The 20,407-nt window shown below is 50.0% G+C and overlaps 2 protein-coding genes across 2 annotated transcripts in view; one reads left to right on the forward strand and one right to left on the reverse strand.

Annotated features, from left to right (window-relative positions):
- The window catches only part of RRAS (RAS related), a 78,175-nt gene that overhangs the window by 1,532 nt on the left and 56,236 nt on the right, over positions 1 to 20,407 (reverse strand). The window lies entirely within an intron of this gene.
- PRRG2 (proline rich and Gla domain 2) lies at positions 613 to 20,334 on the forward strand. Its single transcript, XM_060174682.1, has 6 exons — positions 613 to 766; positions 4,630 to 4,805; positions 4,935 to 4,974; positions 15,307 to 15,442; positions 19,265 to 19,402; positions 19,622 to 20,334. Exons 1-6 carry the CDS (start codon positions 682 to 684, stop codon positions 19,638 to 19,640), a joined length of 594 nt encoding a protein of 197 aa, XP_060030665.1. The 5' UTR covers positions 613 to 681; the 3' UTR covers positions 19,641 to 20,334.

Genomic DNA, 20,407 nt, shown 5'->3' on the forward strand with positions numbered 1-20,407 from the left:
CTTGAATTGGGATCATTACGCCCGTCCCTGTGCTTTGTGCCTTGTGCGCTTAAGTGTATCTTTTTTTTAATTTTACTCGATAGAACAGAGAGAAATTGAGAGCAAAGGGAGATAGAGAGGAAGAGAGAGGCAGAGAGACACCTGCAACCTTGCTTCACCACTCATGAAGCTTACCCCTGCAGGTGGGAACCGGGGGCTCGAACCTGGGTCCTTATGCATTGTGTGAGGCAAACGTGGTAACCACTATACTACAGAAACAACTGCACCTTATACATTGCAATACATGCACTTAACCAAGTGTGCCACCTGTGTCTATCTGTATTTATCTTAGTAAAATAAAACAAACAAAATATAAAATAAAATAAAGAAGAGAAAGAGATGTGAGGGCCGGCAAAACAGCTCTGCTCTGCCAAGTCTGAGCCCTGCCCCAACCCCACTCCCACCTACCTAAAAAGTGGAGAGACGACAGCACTGGGGCCTCGTCTCGTGCCCAGCACCTCCCAGTGGTGCGAGGGTTTGAACCTGGACTATACTCATGGCAACGCATGCGCCCAGCCAGTAAGTAGCTGTCTTTCTAGTGCTGGTGCTGTAGGCGGCACGCAGGCACCCGGCTGGAGGTGGGTCCAGGGTTCCAGGCACTTGTCATCCAGTTGTCATCTCCAATTCTTCCTCCAGGGGAATATGCGGGGCCACCCCTCTCTGCTGCTCCTGTACCTGGCACTGGCCACCTGCCTGGACACCTCACCCAGCGAGGAGCAGGAGCAAGGTGAGTGGGTGGGTGGGTGGGTGAGTGAGTGGGTAAGTGAGTGGGTGGGTGAGTGGGTGAGTGGATGAGTGGATGAGTGGGTGGGTGGTTGAGTGAGTGGGTGAGTGAGTGAGTGTGTGAGTGGGTAGGTGAGTGGGTGAGTAAGTGGGTGAGTGGGTGAGTCGGTGAATGGGTGGGTGGGTTAGTGAGTGGGTGAGTGAGTGAGTGGGTGAGTGAGTGAGTGGGTGAGTAAGTGGGTGAGCGAGTGAGTGGGTGAGTGAGTGTGAGTGAGTGAGTGGGTCAGTAAGTGGGTGAGTGAGTGAGTGGGTGAGTGAGTGGGTGACTGTGTGAGTGAGTGGGTGAGTGAGTGAGTGTGAGTGAGTGGGTGAGTGAGTGAGTGGGTGAGTCGGTGAGTGGGTGGGTGGTTGAGTAAGTGGGTGAGTGAGTGAGTGAGTGGGTGAATGGGTGAGTGGGTGAGTGAGTGGGTTAGTGAGTGAGTGTGTGAGTGGGTAGGTGAGTGGGTGAGTGGGTGGGTAAGTGAGTGGGTGAGTGAGTGAGTGGGTGAGTAAGTGGGTGAGTGTGTGAGTGAGTGGGTGAGTGGGTGAGTCGGTGTATGGGTGGGTGGGTTAGTGAGTGGGTGAGTGAGTGGGTGAGTAAGTGGGTGAGTAAGTGGGTGAGTGAGTGTGAGTGAGTGAGTAGGTGAGTAAGTGGGTGAGTGAGTGAGTGAGTGAGTGGGTGAGAGAGTGGGTTAGTGAGTGGGTGAGTGAGTGGGTGAGTGAGAGAGGGTGAGTGAGTGAGTGAGTAAGTGGGTGAGTGAGTGGGTGAGTGAGTGTGTGAGTGAGTGGGTGAGTGAGTGAATGGGTGAGAGAGTGGGTTAGTGAGTGGGTGAGTGAGTGGGTTAGTGGATGAGTGAGTGAGTGGGTGGGTGAGTGAGTGAATGGGTGTGTGAGTGAGTGGGTGAGTGAGTGAGTGGGTGAGAGAGTAGGTTAGTGAGTGGGTGAGTGAGTGGGTAAGTGAGTGAGTGGGTGAGTGTATGAGTGAGTGAGTGTGTGTGTGTGGCTGGGTGAGTGAGTGGGTGAGTGGGTGAGTGAATGAGTGAGTGGGTGATTGGGTGAGTGAATGGGTGTGTGAGTGGGTGAGTGGGTTAGTGGGTGAGTGAGTGAGTGGGTGATTGAGTGGGTGAGTGGGTGAATGATTGAGTGGGTGATTGGGTGAGTGAATGGGTGTGTGAGTGGGTTAGTGGATGAGTGAGTGAGTGGGTGATTGAGTGGGTGGGTGGGTGAGTGAGTGGGTAAGTGAGTTAGTGGGTGAGTGAGTGGGTGGGTAAGTTATTGAGTGAGTGAATTGGTGAGGTAGTGAGTGGGTGAGAGTGAGTGGGAGAGTGAGTGGTTGAGTGAGTGGGTGAGTGAGTGAGTGGGTGGGTGAATGGGTGAGTGAATGGGTGAGTGAGTGGGTGGGTGAATGGGTGAGTGAGTGGGAGGGTGAGTGGGTGAGTGAGTGGGTGAGTAAGTGGAAGAGTGAGTGGGAGAGTGAGTGGGTGAGTGAGTGAGTGGGTAGGTGAGTGAGTGGGTGAATAAGTGTGTGAGTGAGTGGGTAGGTGAGTGGGTGAGTGAGTGAGTAAGTAAGTGGGTGAGTGACTGTGTGAGTGAGTGGGTGAGTCGTTGAGTGGCTGAGTGGGTGAGTGAGTAGGTGAATAAGTTGTGAGTGAGTGAGTGGGTAGGTGAGTGAGTGAGTGAGTGAGTGACTGGGTGAGTGACTGTGTGAGTGAGTGGGTGAGTCATTGAATGGGTGAGTGAGTGGGTGAGTGAGTGAGTGGGTGAGTGAGTGAGTGGGTGAGTGAGTGAATGAGTGGGTGAGTGAGTGAGTGAGTGGATGAGTCAGTGAGTGAGTGGGTGAGTGAGTGGGTGAGTGAGTGATTGAGTGGGTGAGTGAGTGGGTGAGTGAGTGGGTGAGTGCGTTAGTGGGTGAGTGAGTGTGTGAGTGAGTGTGTGAGTGAGTCGGTGAGTGAGTGAGTGAGTGAGTGAGTGGAAGAGTGAGTGGATGAGTGAGTGGGTGAGTGAATGAGTGAGTGAGTGGGTGAGTGAGTGGGTGAGTGCGTTAGTGGGTGAGTGAGTGTGTGAGTGAGTCGGTGAGTGAGTGAGTGAGTGAGTGAGTGAGTGGAAGAGTGAGTGGATGAGTGAGTGGGTGAGTGAATGAGTGAGTGAGTGGGTGAGTGAGTGAGTGGGTGAGTGAGTGGGAGAGTGAGTGGGTGAATGGATGAATCGGTGAGTGAGTGGGTGACTGAGTGAGTGGGTGAGTGAGTGGGTGAGTGAGTGTGTGAGTGAGCGGGTGAGTGAGTGTGTGAGTGAGTGGGTGAGTGAGTGGGTGAGTGAGTGGGTGAGTGAGTGGATGAGTGACTGAGTGAGTGGGAGAGTGAGTGGGTGAGTGAGTGAGTGAGTGAGTGGGTGAGTGAGTGAGTGTGTGAGTGAGTGAGTGGGTGAGTGAGTGTGTGAGTGAGTGGGTGAGTGAGTGGGTGAGTGAGTGGGTGAGTGAGTGGATGAGTGGGTGAGTGAGTGAGTGGATGAGTCAGTGAGTGAGTGTGTGTATGGGGGCTTTGGGAGTGCACAGTCTGATGTCCAGCGACATCCCCAGAGCTGGTGCCTGTGATCCCCTCTGCTCCCAGCCCCCCATGGAATCATTTTGGCTCTGGCCACTTTGTGTCCTTTGTCCTTCCTCTGCCACTAAGGCTTAACAGAGCTGGATTGATTTTTTTATTGTAGTTATTGTTGTTTTTTATTGATGTCGTTGTTTTTGGATAGGACAGAGAGAAATGGAGAGAGGAAGGGAAGACATAGTGGGGGAGAGAAAGACAGACACCTGCAGACCTGCTTCACCGCCTGTGAAGCGACTCCCCTGCAGGTGGGGAGCCGGGGCTTGAACCGGGATCCTTCCGCCGGTCCCTGCGCTTTGCGCCACATGCACTTAACCTGCTGCGCTACCGCCAGACTGCCTGTTTTTTGTTTGTTTGTTTGTTTTGTTTTTTATTTTAGAAAGAAAGAGGGAGTAAGTGACAGGGGAAATAGTTCAGCTCTCTCCCTTTCTTGGACTCACACACTGTATGTAAAAAAAAAAAAGAGAGAGAGAGAGAGGCCAGGGCGTGGGGTGGTGGTGCGTGGGGTTAAACGCACATAGTATAAAGCACAAGGACCAGCTCAAGGATCCCGGTTCGAGACCCTGATTCTCCACCTGCATGGGTGAAGCTTCACAAGCAGTGAAGCAGATCTGCAGGAGTCTCTCTTTCTCTCACCCTCTCTGTCTCACTTTCTCTCTGTCCTATCCAATAAAATGGAAAAAATGGCCTCCAGGAGCAGTGGCTTCATAGTGCCCCTACAGAGCCCCACTAATAACCCTGGGGGCAAAAAAAGAGGGGGTGTCAGGTGGTGGCGCACCTGGTTAAGTGCATGTATTACCAGGCACAAGGTCCCGTGTGCAAGCTCCGGCTCCCCACCTGCAGGGGGGAACTTCATGAGTGGTGGAGCAGGTCTGCAGGTGTCTCTCTGTCTCCCTCTCCTCTCTCAATTTCTGTCTCTATCTAATCATAAATAAATATGAATCATAAGAATGAGGCCAAGGGGCAGGGGTACATAGCATAATGGTTATGCAAACAGACTGTCAAGCCTGAGGTTCCAAAGTCCCAGGTTCAATCCCCTGCACCACCATAAACCAGAGCTGATCAGTTCTCTGGTAAAAAAAAAAAAAAAAAAAAAAAAGTGCCAAGGATAGAAAGTAGAAACAGAAGCCCCAGTGCACAAGTCCTGCACTCTGTCAGTTGAGCTGTCCAGCCGCCCCCCCCCCCCCCCAGCCATGCCCTGCACTGTCCGGTTCCCTGTGTCCTAACTACCCAGGTATCTTCCTGGGCTCCCTGGAAGCCCAGAGTTTCCTGAGAAGCCGCAGTAGGATCCCAAGAGCCAATCACTGGGACCTGGAGCTGTTCACTCCGGGAAACCTGGAGCGGGAGTGTCGCGAGGAGAGGTGCTCCTGGGAGGAAGCCAGAGAATACTTTGAGGACAATGTTCTGACGGTGAGGGTCCCCACAGCCCTCCCTCCACCCTAGGGTCTCGGGGGTCAGGGCAGGCTGGCTGGGGTGTATGGACTGCCCCAGGGTGACACGCTGCCTCTCTGCCCCCTTCTCTCCTTCTACGCCTTCAAGGAGCGCTTCTGGGAGGGTTATATCTACAATGGCAAAGGAGGTGAGTGGGCAGGGGAGGGGAGGGGAGGAGAGCCCCCCTGCTGGTCTGACCCCTGGGGTCCCCCAGGTGGAGGTGTGGGAGAACAGCTGGTTTATTTGGGTGCTAGCAGCCCAGAGAAGATGGTAGATTCGTGTCCCAAAAAGTTCTGACTCCATATATAAATGAATAAATAAATACGGGGCCGGGTGGTGGCGCACCTGGTTGAACGCACATGTTACAATGCACATGGAGCTGGGTTTGAGTCCCCGGTCCCCATCTGCAGGGAGACAGCTTTGAGAGTGATGAAGCAGTGTTGCAGGCGTCTCTCTTATCTCTCTCCCTCTATCTCTGGCTGTCTCTATCCAACAAATAAATAGATAATTAAAAAAAGAAAGATGGTTGATTTGTGTCCCAAAAAGTCATCTTTTAAAAAAAAAACACACACGGGAGTCGGGTGGTAGCGCAGCGGGTTAAGTGCATGTGGCGCAAAGCGCAAGGACCGGCACAAGGATCCCAGTTCAAGCCCCCGGCTCCCCACCTGCAGGGGAGTCGCTTCACAGGCGGTGAAGCAGGTCTGCAGGGGTCTGTCTTTCTCTCCCCCTCTCTGTCTTCCCCATCTCTCTCCATTTCTCTCTGTCCTATCCAACAACGATGACATCAATAACAACAACAATGAAAAACAACAAGGGCAATGAAAGGGAAAATAAATAAATAAAATTATTTTAAAAAACACATTTTTAAAAAATATTATTTATTCCCTTTTGTTGCCCTTGTTGTTTTATTGTTGTAATTATTGTTATTGATGTTGTTGTTGTTGGATAGGACAGAGAGAAATGGAGAGAGATGGGGAAGACAGAGAGGGGGAGAGAAAGACAGACACCTGCAGACCTGCTTCACCGCCTGTGAGGCAACTCCCCTGCAGGTGGGGAGCTGGGGGCTCAAACCCGGATCCCTAAGTAGGTCCTTGCGCTTTGTACCACGTTCGCTTAACCCACTGCGCTACCGCCCAACTCCCTATTTAATTTCTTTTATAGACAAAGAAGCAGAGAGAGAGAGAGAGACCAAGACCAAGACCATAGCAGCAAAGCTTCCTACAAAGTGTGGTGGGGGTCAGGCTCCAGCCTGGGTCACGCACACAGCCAAGCAGAACACGATCCAAGTGAACTGTTTTACCAGCCTATAAACACCTATAGATTATTTTAAAATTTTATTCATTCGTTTTTACCTGAGCACTGATCAGCTCTGGCTTATGGTGGTATGGGGGATTCAACCTGGGAATTTAGAGCCTCAGGCCTGAGAGACTCTGCGTAAGCATTATGCTATGTACCCCCGCCCTAGTTTTTTTTTTTTATTTATTTATTGGATAGAGACAGCCAGAAATCGAGAGGGGAGAGATAGAGAGAAGGAGCGACAGAGAGACGCCTGCAGCCCTGCCTCACCACTCGCAAAGCTTTCCCCCTGCAGGTGGGGACTGGGGGCTCAAATCTGGGTCCTTGTGCATTCTAACTTATACACTCAACTGGGTGCACCACCACCTGGCCCCATATCTTTTTTTTTTTCTTTTCTCCTCCCCCTCCCTCCCCCCCCACACAAAAACTACTTAACTGACTGATGGTAATACCTAGAATTGAACCCCATGACCTTGGAGCTTCAGGCATGAAAACCTTTTGCAGACCATTGCACTGCCCCCCCCCAGCCTTCTCTCCCCCCCCCTCTTTCTTCACTCAGTTATTCCTTGCAAGAAAGAGCATTTTTGTTAACTGCCAATTCTTTAGTCCTGAGCAAACCCCCCTACCTTTCTGTAGCTTGGTTGGCAGGGGGCCCCTCCCTGGTAATGGGGGTCTGGTCAGCCAGGGGAGGTGGCCCCTAGGGCCTCACCTGGCCTGCAAGCCCACCCAGACCCCTGCTCTGAGTTCCCAGGTCCCATCAAGGCTGTAGCCTGGTTGCTAAGGGGGAATGACTCCATAGCAACGGGGGCCTGGAAAGGCAGGACCAGTGAAGCTGCCCCCCCCCCATCTCTCCCTACCTGGCTGGCTGGCTGGCTGGCTTCCCCTCCCCCAGGGCCCCATCCCTGCAGAGGGCTGGCTGTTGCTAAGGAGGCTTTCTCCCTAGCAACCACACCTAGACTGGCTAGACCCCAGACCTGGAGTCCGCAGGGACCCCCTCTGGGCACCAGAAGCTCCGCCCCCAGGTGGCCTGGTTGCCAGGCTAGACGCACCTTAGCAACCGGTCTGGGGTCTGGTTGCTAAGGGAGGTGGCCAGTCCTGCTCCTGAAGCCACCTGGTTGGTGACAGAGGCTGGAGGGCCTGCTTGCTCCTTGCAATTTTCTCTTAGCTTGGGGGGTGGGGGGTGGGTTCTGATCTATATTGGAGGAGGAACCACTGCACGCACCCCCAACTAGGCGTCAAAGGATATTTCTGCAGCACAAGGCTTCCTCAAAGCAGAGCCTCCTTGTGGGGGTCCCTCCAGCCCTTCCCTCAAAAAATGAGGCCTCATGTGGCTGGGGAGATTGCTCAGTGGATAGAGCGCAGGACTTGCATGCACAAGGCCTTGGGTTCGATTCCACCACCACACAGGCCTGAGCAGTGCCTTGGCTGTTTGGTTATTGTTTTTACCAGAGCGCTGCTCAGCTCTGGCTTATAGTAGTGTTGGGGATTGGACCTGGGACCTCAGAGCCTCAGGCGAGAGAGTCTTTGTATAATTCTTTCCTCTTTCTATTTTTTTTAAATTTTTTTATATTTATGTATTTATTTCCTTTTGTTGTCCTTGTTGTTTTATTGTTGTAGTTGTTGTTGTTATTGATGTCGTCGTTGTTGGATAGGACAGAGAGAGATGGAGAGAGGAGGGGAAGACAGAGGGGGAGAGAAAGACACCTGCAGACCTGCTTCACCGCCTGTGAAGCAACCCCCCTGCAGGTGGGGAGCCGGGGGCTCGAACCGGGATCCTTAAGCAAGGTCCTTGTGCTTTGCGCTAACCCACTGTGCTACCGCCTGACTCCTTTCTTTTCTTTTTTTATACTTATTTATTTATTTACTTTTGATAGAAGGTGAGAGACAGAGAGATGCTAGGGCTGGAGAGACAGCATAATAGTTATGAAAATGATTTTTATGCCAAAGGCTCTGAGGTCCCAGTTCAATTCCCAGAACCACCATAAGCCAGAGCTGAGAAGTGCTCTGGTAAATTAGAGAAAGAGAGAGAGAGAGATGGAGAAACAAGAGAACACAGCTCTTCTCTGCCACTCTCTCTGTGCAGGTCTCCTGTAAGGTAGCCTAGGCTTGAACCCAGAGCCTCAAACGTGCTAAAATGTGCTTTGTACCAGGTTAGGCATCATCCAGTACTCTCTGGTTTCGCTCACAAAATGAATTTATATTGTTGAAAGGTATGTCTGGGGCTGACTAAGTAGCTAGCTTACCTGGGGTGCTACCTGGCTTGCCCTGAAGGAGACTCAGGTTGGAGCCTGGAGCCCAGTTCCGTAGAGGGAGCCTTGGGACTGTGGTGTTTCCCTCTCTCTCTCTATCTGGAGAAGGCAGCCCAGAGCAGTGAGTGAGCCTTTAGACCGGAGTCGGGGAAGAGCCCAAAATAGGCCTTGGGAAGGAGCATCTTGGGGGCTGTGTTGAAGCACGACTGTCCCTGATCCCCACCTGCAGGGGAGAAGCTTCATGAGCAGTGAAGCAGAGTTGCCGGTGTCTCTCTGTCTCTCTTGCTCTCTATCTCCCCACCCCTCTTGCCTTCTCTCTGTCCTATCAAATAAAATATAAAGAAAACAGAAAAGGGGGGTGGTGGCACGCCGGGTTAAGTGCACAAGTTCCCACACAAGGATCCCGGTCTGAGCCCCCAGTATCACAAGCGGTGAAGCAGGTCTGCAGGTGTCTATCCTTTCCTCTCCCTTCTCCCTCAATTTCTCTCTGTCCTTGCCAATAAAAATGGGGGAGGGAGGGGAAATGGCCTCCTGGAGTAGCGGATTTGCAGTGCTGGCACCAAGCCCCAGCAGTAACCCTGGAGGCAAGAAAAAAAGAAAAAAGAAATGAATGATTGGTGGGTGGTGGCGCAGCGGATTAAGTGCATGTGGCTCAAAGCACAAGGACCGGTGGAAGGATCCCGGTTCGAGCAGGTGTCTGTCTTTCTCTCCCCCTCTCTGTCTTCCCCTCCTCTGTCCATTTCTCTCTGTCCTATCCAACAACGACAGCATCAATAACAACAATAATAAAACAAGGGCAACAAAAAGGAATAAATATATTTTTAAGAGTTTTTAAAAATCCAAGGGCAACAAAAGGGAACAAATAAATAATTTTTTTTTAAAAAAAAGAAAGGGGTGTCTTTATCATCGGAGGCATTTAACGGCTGGCCTTCAGTAATAGGTTCCTGGGCATTCAGAACCCAGGGGGCTCCTCTTGGTAAGGAGATGCTCCTTATCTTTTTTTTTTTTTTACAGGTGATATTTTTTTCTTTTTTTATATATTTGTTTATTTATTTTCCCTTTTCTTGCCCTTGTTGTCTTTTTTTAATCATTGTTGTGATTATTATTATTTTTGTTATTAATGTTGTTGTTGTTGGATAGGACAGAGAGAAATGGAGAGAGGAGGAGAAGACAGAGAGGGGGAGAGAAAGACAGACACCTGCAGACCTGCTTCACCGCCTGTGAACTGACTCCCCTGCAGGTGGGGAGCCGGGGACTCGAACCGGGATCCTTATGCTGGTCCTTGCGCTTAGCGCCTCATGCGCTTAGCCCGCTGAGCTACAGCCCGACTCCCCAAAACCAGTTTTTTTTTTCTTTTAACTTTTATTCAGAAAAAGTGAGAGCACATATACAGGACAAATGAATAAAAGACCCAAATGGTGGTGGTGAAGCTGATCTTTTTTTTTTTTAAAATAAGTAAATCTAGTCAATTTATTCAAGAGAAAACATCATACAAATAGCAATTGAGGAGTTTTCTTTTTTTGTTGTTTTTTGTTTAATATTTACTTGTTCCCTTTTGTTGCCCTTGTTGTTTTATTGTTGTAGTTATTGTTGTTATTGATGTCGTCGTTGTTGGAAGGACAGAGAGAAATGGAGAGAGGAGGGGAAGACAGAGAGGGGGAGAGAAAGACAGACACCTGCAGACCTGCTTCACTGCAGGTAGGGAGTGGGGCGGGGGAGCTTAAGCCGGGTCCTTGCACTTTGCTCCAAGTTCATTTAACCCGCTGTGCTACCGCCCAACCCCCTGAAGCTGATCTCTATACGCTTCACTTCCACTATTAACTGTCCACATTTACTTTCTTTCTTTCTTTTTATACCAGAGCACTGGTCTGCTCTGGTTTACGGTGGTGCAGGGATTGAACCTGGGACTTTGAAGCCTCAGGCATGAGAGTCACTTTTCTTAATCATTATTCTATCTAGCCCCACCTCCACATTTACTTTCTAAGTTACACCCACACCTATTACAATTTTCTGGTGTCCTTCCTTCTTCTTCTTTATTCTTTCTTTTTTTTTATATTTATTTTTATTTATTTATTCCCTTTTGTTGCCCTTGTTGTTTTACTGTTGTTGTTATTATTGTTGTCATTGTTGTTGGATAGGACAGAGAGAAATGGAGAGGAGAGGGGGAAGACAGAGAGAGGGAAAGAAAGACAGACACCTGCAGACCTGTTTCACTGCTTGTGAAGTGACTCCCCTGCAGGTGGGGAGCCAGGGCTCGAACCGGGATCCTTATGCCCGTCCTTGTGCTTAATCCTTATGCCACCTGCGCTTAATCCGCTGTGCTACAGCCCGACTCCTTTCTTTATTCTTTCTTTTGTTCTTTCTCTCTCTCTCTTTCTTTCTTTCTTTTGCCTTCAGGGTTATCCCTGGGGCTCAGTGCCTGCACTACGAATTCACTGCTCCCATTTTGTTGCTGTTGTTGTTGGATAGGACAGAGAGAAATCGAGAGAGGAAGGGAGACAGAGAGGGGAGAGGAGACAGACACCTGGTAGTCAGGCAGTAGCTCAGCCGGTTAAGTGCAGACAGCGAAACACAAGGACCAGCACAAGGTTCTCTGTTCCAGCCCTCGCTCCCCACCTGCAAGGGGATCCCTTCACAGGTGGTGAAGCAGGTCTTTCTCTCGCCTTCTCTGTCTTTCCCCCTCTCTATCCTCCTCCCTCCATTTCTCTCTGTCCTATCCAAAAAAAAAGACACACTCCTGCAGACCTGCTTCACCACCTACCTGTAAAGCGACCCCCGCTGGGCTCAAACCAGGATCCTTAGGCAGGTCCTTGCACTTCACACCATGTGCACTTAACCCACTGTGCTACCATCCGGATCCCTCTTTCTTTCTTTCTTTCTTTCTTTCTTTCTTTCTTTCTTTCTTTCTTTTTCTTTCTTTCTTTCTTAAACAGTTTTTTAAAATATTTATTTATTTATTCCCTTTTGTTGCCCTTGTTGTTTTTATTGTTGTAGTTATTAATGTTGTTGTTATTGATGTCGTCATCGTGGTTGGACAGGACAGAGAGACATGGAGAGAGGAGGGGAAGACAGAGAGGGGGAGAGAAAGACAGACACCTGCAGACCTGCTGCACCGCCTGGGAAGCGACTCCCCTGCAGGTGGGGAGTTGGGGTTCGGGATCCTTACGCGGGTCCTCATGCTGCGTGCCACGTGCGCTTAACCCGCTGCGCTACCGCCTGACTTCCTCTTTCTTTCTCTCTTTCTTCTTTCCTTCTTTCCTTCCTTCCCTCTCTCCTTCCTTCCTTTCTTTATCAGAGTCCAGACTTGTGGTGGTGCTAGGGATTGAACTTGGGACCTTTAGTGCCTCTGTCATTAAAATCATTTTGCATAACTACTGTATTATCACCCCAGTCCCATAAAAAAAATAACTTAGAACAACAAAGGGCAACAAAAGGGAAAATAAATAAATAAATATTAATAAATAACTTTAAATTTTTTAATTATTAATTTTCCACTTTGTTGCCCTTGTTGTTTTATTGTTGTTGCAGTTATTATTGTTATTGTTGTCAGACAGGACAGAGAGAAATGGAGAGAGGAGGGGAAGACAGAGAGGAGGAGAGAAAGACAGACACCTGCAGACCTGCTTCACCGCCTGTGAAGTGACTCCCCTGCAGGTGGGGAGCCCGGGGCTCAAACCGGGTTCTATAAGCGGGTCTTTGCGCTTCATGCCATGTGTGCTTAACCCGCTGCACTACCGCCTGACCCCACCAAAAAATAAAAACTTTTTCTAATTTCCTGGGAAGCTGAGCAATGGATCCTGCTCTGCCTTCAGAGTTTAGGCTTTGTCTCCACTGGAACCTTCCCCACCCAGGCGAGCCAGGGAGGCAGCATGCTGGTTCTGCAAAAGACTCCCCGGCCCGAGGCTCTGAGGGTCCAGGTTCAGTCCCCAGAACCACTATAAGCCAGAGCTGAGCAGGGCTCTGTGTTTTCTCTGTATCTCTCGGTCATTAAAAAAATAACAGGAGGGCCGGGCGGAGGGGGGGAATAACACACACACACACACACATGCACACACACACACACACACTTTACATTTGACTTTGGTCAGGGAGGTGGCACAGTGGCTAGAGCACTGGCCTGGGAGTCAGAGGTCGCAGAGTTAGTTCCTGGCATCACATGTGCCAGAGTGATGCACTGGGTCTCTCTTCCTCCTTCCCTCTCTTTCACTAGTAAGTAAAGCACTTAGGGCTGGTGAAATAGTTCACACGGGCAGTGTGCTGACTGGATTCGAGCCTGGCCTCTACCACATTGAAGGAAGTGGTGTGGTTTCTGTTCTCTCTCTCTCTCTTTTTATTTTTAATATTTATTTATTATTTGTTGCCCTTTTTTTTCTTGTTATTGTAGTTATTATTGTTCTTCATGTCATCATTGTTGGATAGGACAGAGAGAAATGGAGAGGAGGGGAAGACAGGGAGAGAGAAAGATGGACACCTGTAGACTTGGTTCACTGCCTGTGAAGTGACTCCCCTGCAGGTGGGGAGCTGGGGGCTTGAACCAGGATCCTTCCGCCCGTCCTTGTGCTTCGTGCCACCTGCGCCTCACCCACTGCGCTACCACCAGACTCCCTCTGTTCTCTCTTTATCTTTGCCTCTATCTAAAATAAATAAATACATAAATTTTTATTTGTTAAAAAATAAAACAGAGTGAGTAGGTTTCATTTTCAGTATAAATATTTCCCAAATGTCCATGGAAAGACAAACTGAAACATTATCCCTTGTGCATGGAAAGTCAGCATGAATAGAGATTTATTCTGTTGGGCCGGGCGGTGGCACAGCCTCTTAAGCACATATTACAGTATTGCAGGGCACAAGGACCCAGGTTCGTGCCCCTGGTCCCCACCTGCAGGGGGAAGCTTCCTGAGTGGTGAAGCAGGGCTGCAGGTGTCTCCCTCCCTCTCTCTCTCTGTGCCCCTCCAACTTCTCTCTGCTCTCATAAAGAAAATCAGTCAGGGAGTCGGGCGGTAGCGTAGCAGTTTAAGCGCAGGTAACGCCAAGCACAAGGCTGGGTGTAAGGACCCCGGTTCGAGCCCCCGGCTCCCCACCTGCAGGGGAGTCGCTTCACAGGCAGTGAAGCAGGTCTGCAGGTGTCTATCCTTCTCTTCCCCTCTCTGTCTTCTTCTCCTCTCTCCATCTCTCTCTGTCCTAGCCAACAACAACGAGATCAATAACAACAACAATAATAACTACAACAATAAAACAACAAGGGCAACAAAAAGGAATAAATAAATAAATAAATAAATAAATATTTTTTAAAAATCAATCAAACTAAGGGGCCAGGCAGTGGTGCACCTGGTTAAGCACACACATTACACTGCGCAAGAACACATGTTCAAACCCCTGGTCCCCACCTGCAGGAGGAAGGCTTCACAAATGGTGAAGCAGGGCTGCAGGTGTCTCCCTATTTCCCGCTTTCATCTCAATTTCTCTCTGTCTCTATCCAGTAAGAAATAAATAAAAAGAAAATCAATCAACCACCCCATATCTTGGGTGACCTGCCATCATAAGTAGCTGCTGTGTTTTCTAGATCCTGGTTGCAGTTATCAAAGACCCTGGATGCTTTTTGTGTGTGTGTGCCACCAGGCTCACCACTGGGACTCAGTGCCTGCATGATGATCCACTACTCCTAGAGGCCACCCCCCTTTTAAAAATCTTTTATTTATTTATTATTTATTTATGCCTAAAGGATTATTGCTGGGACTTGGTGCCTGTGCTATGAATCCACTGCTCCTGGAGGCCTTTTTTTTTTTACAGGATACAACAGAGAAATTGAGAGGGGAGGGGAAGATAGAGAGGGAGAGACAAAGATCGACACCAGCATACCTGATTCACTGATCTGATTGTGACGCGAGTCCCCTGCAGTTGGGGAGCCAGGGGCTCGAACCAGGATCCTTGTGCTTCATATTATGTGCACTTAACCCAGTGTGCTTCTGCCTGGCTCCCTATTTTTATTTTTTATAATTAAAATTATTATATTTATTTATTTGCTAGAAACAGCCATAAGTTGAGAGGAAGGGGGAGATAGAGATGGAGCGAGACAGAGAGACACCTGCAGCCCTGTTTCACCACTCATGAAGCTTTTCCCCTGCAGGTAGAGACAGGGTCCTTGAACCCGGGTTCTTGTACATTGTAACATGTGTGCTACCACCTGGCCTCTGAAATCTATTTTATATAATAGGACAAAGAGAAATTGAGAGGGGAAAGGGAATTAGGGAGAGAGACAGAGTTACCTACAGATCTGCTTCACCACTCCTGAAGCTTCTTCCCCCTCTGCAGGTGGGAACTGGGTCTTGAACCTGGGAAATTGAGAGGGGAAAGGGAATTAGGGAGAGAGACAGAGTTACCTACAGATCTGCTTCACCACTCCTGAAGCTTCTTCCCCCTCTGCAGGTGGGAACTGGGTCTTGAACCTGGGTCCTTGTGCATGGTAATGTGTGCGCTCAGTCAGGTGTGTCACCTCTCCCCAGAGGCTTTTGATCTCATGGGACCATCTCAGCCTCTGGGGAGTGGTTGTGTTCTCATTTATCAGAGTACAAACTGAAGGCCTTTTTTAAAAAAATATTTTATTTATTGGATAGAGACAAAGATAACTTGATAGGGAAGGAAGAGATAGAGGAGGAGAGAGATCTGCAGCCCCGCTTCACTACTCCAGAAACTTCTGCCTTTAAGTGGGGACCGGGGGCTTGAACCAGGTCCTTGTGCGTGCTGACACAGGCACTTAGCTAGGTGTGCCACTGCCTGGCCCCAGGAATAAAGGCCTCTTGAGTGACGTGGGGCGTGGAGGGAGTGGCCCCCTTTTTCTGCAGCCAGGCATTGGGGGGAGGCACTGGGATGTTGGGGCGGCTGGATGGGGGCGGGGTGTGAGGGAGCAGCTGATTCTGTAGCTTTCTTCTCCACAGGACGTGGCCGCGTGGATGTCGCAGGCCTGGCTGTGGGCTTGACCTCGGGCATCTTGCTCATCGTCCTTGCTGGTCTGGGGGCCTTTTGGTATCTACACTGGAGAAAGCGTAGAACCCAGCAACCCTGTCCCCAAGAGTAAGGAGGGAGGACTTGGGGGGGGATGAGGGAGGAGTTACCCCAGGATGTGGGGTCCCGGAGGCTCTGCTGACAGAGCTGGGGAGTTGGGCACCGAAAGAGATGGTGGGTGGCTTTTTTTTTTTTTTGGCTTATTTTTTTACACTAAAAAAATATTTATTTTTATTATTATTTCTTTTTTTGGAGATTTTATTTATTGATTTTTAAATTTTATTATGTTTATTTATTGGATAGAGACAGCCAGAAATTGAGAGGGGAGGGGGAGATAGAGAGGGAGAGAGACAGAGAGACACCTGCAGCCCTGCTTCACCACTCATGAAGCTTTCCCCCTGCAGGTGAGGACCAGGGGCTTGAACCCAGGTCCTTTGCATTGTAGTAACATGTGCGCTCAACCAGGTGCGCCACCATCCAGCCGCCCCTACTTATTTATTAATGAGAAATACAGGAGAAGGGAGAGAAGAAGCAGACATCAGTCTGGTGCATGTGCTGTTGGGGACTGAACCCAGGAGCGGCTTGGGAGTCCAGTGCTTTCTCTACTGCATCATCTCCCAGACCACCATTTTTTTTAACATTAAAAAATGTTTTTTTATTTATTTAAATGGAGGACACGGAAAAGAAGAGAGTTCAGAACACTGGAGCTTCACACAGGAAAATCTTTTGCAAAACTCTTATGCTGTCACCCCATCCCAAAGACTATTATTATTATTTACAAATAGAAACAGAAATTGAGAGGAAAGGGGGAGATAGAGAAGGAGAGAGATACCACAGCACTGCTTCACTGCTTAGGAAAATCCCCCATCCCCCAAAGGTGGGGACCGGGGGCTTGAACCGGGATCCTTTGCGGGTCCTTGTGCTTTGTACTATGTGCACTTAATCTGGTGTGCCACTGCTGGCCTCCTATTTAATTTTTAATGATATTTTTATCCATTTATTTATTAATGAATAGAGACAGAAATTGAGAGGGGAAGGGGGGTAGGAAGGGAAAGAGACAGAGAGACACTTGCAGCCATGCTTCACCTTTTGTGAGACTTCCCCCTGCAGGTGGGGACCAGGGGCTTGAGCCTGGGTCCTGTGCACTATAATGTGAGTGCTTAACCTGGGCCTCCGCTGCCTGGCCCTTAGAGGCATTTATTAACAGGAGAGTGAGCTGGGCATCACCCTCAGGACCTCATGTTTTTCAGTTTGTTGCTCTAGCCATGTGCATCCCCACCTCCTGGGCTGCCAGTTAATTTTTTAAATGGCTTCATTTTTTTACATATATTTTATTTATTTTATTTTAATGAGAAAGCGATACAGAGAGAAAGATGGAGACAGAGACCAGAGCAGATCACTGCTCAGCTCTGACTTATATGGTGGTGCTGGGGATTGAACCTGGGACCTCTGAGCCTAGGCATGAACGTTTTGTTGTTGTTGTTGTTTGTTTGTTTGTTTGTATCAGAGCACATCTAAACTTTGACCTACGGGGATTACTGGTGATTGAGCCTGAGAGCTCAGAGCCTCAGGCTTGACAGTGGTTTACATAATCACAGCCCCCCAATGTTTTTCCTTTTTTTGTTTCATTTAATATACTGCACTACCACTGTGACCTGTTTAGACAGTTTATTATTATTTTTATTTTTAACCAGAGCACTGCTCAGCTCTGGCTTTTTTTTTTTTTTTTTTTTCCTCCAGGGTTATTGTTGGTCCTCAGTGCCTGAGCCACAATTTCCTCGGCTCCTGGAAGCCATTTTTCCCATTTTTGTTGCCCTTGTTGTTGTTTTTGTTGTTATTGTTATAGCTGTTGTTGTTGTTGGATAGGACAAAGAAATTGAGAGAGGAAGGGAAGACAGAGAGGGGGAGAGACAGATGGACACCTGCAGACCTGCTTCACTGCCCGTGAAGCGCCCCCTGCAGGTGGGGAGCCGGGGGCTCAATTCGGTCCTTGTGTTTTGCTCCATGTGCGCTAAACCCGCTGCGCTACCACCGGCCCCCAGTTTAGGCATTTTAAAAGGTTTATGATGATGATGATGATGATGATGATGATGATGATGATAGACAGAAACTTTGCCCATTGCAGTGGGGTCTGGGCTTGAACCTGGGTCGTTGACATAGCTAAGCACTGAATTCTCCAAGTGAGCAATTTTGTCAGCTATAAAGATTTATCATTTCGGGCGGAGGGTAAATAGCGTAATGGTTATGCAAACAGACTCTCATGCCTGAGGCTCCAAAGTCCCAGGTTCAATCCCCTGCACCACCATAAGCCAGAGCTGATCAGTGCTCAGGTTAAAAAAATAAAAAAACAAAAACAAAGCGCAGGTGGCGCAAAGCACAAGGACCGGCATAAGGATCACGGTTGGAACCCCGGCTCCCCACCTGCAGGGGAGTCGCTTCACAGGCGGTGAAGCAGGTCTGCAGGTGTCTATCTTTCTCTCCTCCTCTCTGTCTTCCCCTCCTCTCTCCATTTCTCTCTGTCCTATCCAACAACGACAACAACAATAATAACTACAATAAAACAACAAGGGCAACAAAAGGGAATAAATAAATAAAATAAATTAAAAAAAACAAAAAACAAAGATTTATCAATTCAGGAGAGAACCCACGCATCATCCTGACATATGTGGTGTCCTGTGATTTCAGGCTCCACCATCCAGTACTTTCCAGCCTCAGGAGTTGGTACACAGTGGGAGCTCAGTCCGAACGTGCTGCCTCCCTCACTGTCTGCAGTAGCGGGTTTCAGAGTGATTAGCACTCGGTAGATGCTGTATGGGGAGGCTGCAGCCTGCGGTCTATGGGTGTCTGTGGTATGTCAGTTTTGCAGCGACAGGGTGTGTGTGTGTCTGCCTGTGGGAGGCCTCTAGATGTGTCTCCCTCCTAGGTGGCAGGGTCCAGAGGTGCTTAGCGTCAGTGTTAGCCTTGGAAGTATAGTAGGTCTGATGTCATTTATTTATGAGATAGAGAGAGAACCAGTTTGTCACTCTGGCTCATGCAGTGCTGGAGATCAACTTCAGGACCTCATCCTGGAGATCCCAGCACTTAGTAGCTCACCACCTCCTAGGCTGCAGGTGTAGGGTTTGTAGCCAGCTGGTGTGTGTGTGTATGTGTGTGTTCTCTAGCCAGGAGATTCATGCTGGCATTCATGTGTGCACAATTCCTGTGTTAATTCACTACTCCCAGTGGACCTTCCCCACCCCCAGACAGAGAGTGAGAGGCACCACAGCACCAGCCCACTGCTTGTTAAATTGCCCCTTTGCCTGGTGCTCCCGGGTGGTGCCAAGGGCTCGAACTAGGGCCCTCACACACGGTGACATGTGTGTTCTACCTGGAGAGTCATCTCCCAGGCTTCTAAAAGATTTTTTTCCCCCCAAGACTGGATCTGGGAGTTTTGTGGCTGTAGTCTGTCCGCTTGTCCGCAGGTTTCTCTTCTCCGTTAATTCCGCTTGTGTCTGGGGCGCAGGCGTGGCTGTGAGTGGGGCCTGTCTCCTAAGCTGTTGACTGTGTGTGTGTGTGTGTGTGTGTGTATGTGTCTGTGTGTATATGCACTTCCTTTCTCTTTCTGTTAAAATATATATTTATTTACTTATGAGCGAAAGAACCAGAGCATCACTCTGGTACATGCAATACTAGGGATCAAACTCAGGACCTCATGCTTGAGAGTCCAACTCTTATGCATGGTGCCACGCCCCTGGGGGAGACAGCATGCCTGTCATTTGGGGATGCTTTTCTTCCTCTGGCCTGTCTCCCTCTCTCCTCTGTCCACTGGTCTGGCTCCCTAGGAACTCCCTTTTCCCAAGCCTCTCAGTTCTTAGGTGTCCCCAGCTCACCCTGCACCATTTCTGTTCCCAGGACCGAGCTCATCAGCCCCCTAAGTCCCCTGGACACGCCCACGCCCCTGCCTCCTCCTCTGCCTCCAGGACTCCCCACCTATGAGCAGGCGCTGGCGGCCTCAGGGGTGCACGATGCCCCTCCGCCCCCCTACACCAGGTACCCAGCCGGGCCTCCGCCGGGGGCGGGGCGGGGCGGGGCGGGGCTTGGGGCGGCCCCAGTGCAAAATGGGGGCGTGGCTCCCCGTGTGGGTGGGGCATCACCAGAGGGTGGGCCTTGGGCCCAGAGGGTCCAGGATTGGCTGCGAGATCTTGGTCGAGGGGCGCAAAAAGCAGCCCAGCGTTTGACTCCCCACTGTCCTCCACCCACCTCTTGCAGCCTGCGGAGGTCTCGCTGAAGTGCTGCCTCGGAGCCGGGGATCCCCAGCTGTGCCCCAGATTCACACCGGAATCCGGAAGCCCCCAGGCCTCTGAAACTCCCGACCTGGGGTGCTACGGGGCGGGGAGGGTGTTGGGAGTTGGGGTCTTCCAGCACAAGGCCTGCCACAAAACACGTGTCCCTACAGCCTGGGGGGACACAAGCGTGTCCCCGGGCCTGGTTTTCCCGTGTCCCGGCCCCCAGGCTCTCCTGATCATGGGGGTACCCCCCAGCTTCGCCCCCCACCCCGTGAAGGGGGTATGTAGGAACTCAGACCCAAGCCGGGTGGAAGGACTCGCGTGTGTGAGCAGGTGTGACGACCGCCCTCGCCCTCGGGTGTCGCGGGCCCAGCATATGCAGAGGCTCACCCGGGGTCGGGGACACGTGTGTTTCGGAGCGCCCCCCTCCCAATGCACACCCGGGGAGGGGGGGCTTATGTGCAAGCGTGCCCGGTGGGGACAAGTTTCGGGGTAGGGGAGTTGAGCTTTCCTTCTAAATTCCTCTCTAGAAGAAGAAAAATACCTTCCCCCCCAAAGCGAGACAATGCAAAAAAAAAAAAGTAAATAACAGTAACAATAAAATCAAAAATAAAAAAATCAAATCAACTGGACCGCGTTCCCTGGTGCGTCTGCGCGCGGCTAGCCAGGTTTTCAGTACAAGCGCAGCGCCCTACACCCCCAGGCCTTGCCTGCTTTCTCTTTCTCTCTCTCTCTCTCTCTTTTTTTTTTACATTTGCACGGGATTGTG

The sequence above is a fragment of the Erinaceus europaeus genome, chromosome 2 (genome assembly GCF_950295315.1).
Source record: "Erinaceus europaeus chromosome 2, mEriEur2.1, whole genome shotgun sequence".
Taxonomy (NCBI): domain Eukaryota; kingdom Metazoa; phylum Chordata; class Mammalia; order Eulipotyphla; family Erinaceidae; genus Erinaceus; species Erinaceus europaeus.

Bases quoted from the DNA above. Each gene is read 5' to 3' on its own strand.
- PRRG2 (XM_060174682.1), top strand. From the start codon at position 682: ATGCGGGGCCACCCCTCTCTGCTGCTCCTGTACCTGGCACTGGCCACC. The intron at 4,975-15,306 runs GTGAGTGGGCAG...TCTTCTCCACAG, and splicing joins TATCTACAATGGCAAAGGAG to GACGTGGCCGCGTGGATGTC. The intron at 15,443-19,264 runs GTAAGGAGGGAG...TTCTGTTCCCAG, and splicing joins CAGCAACCCTGTCCCCAAGA to GACCGAGCTCATCAGCCCCC.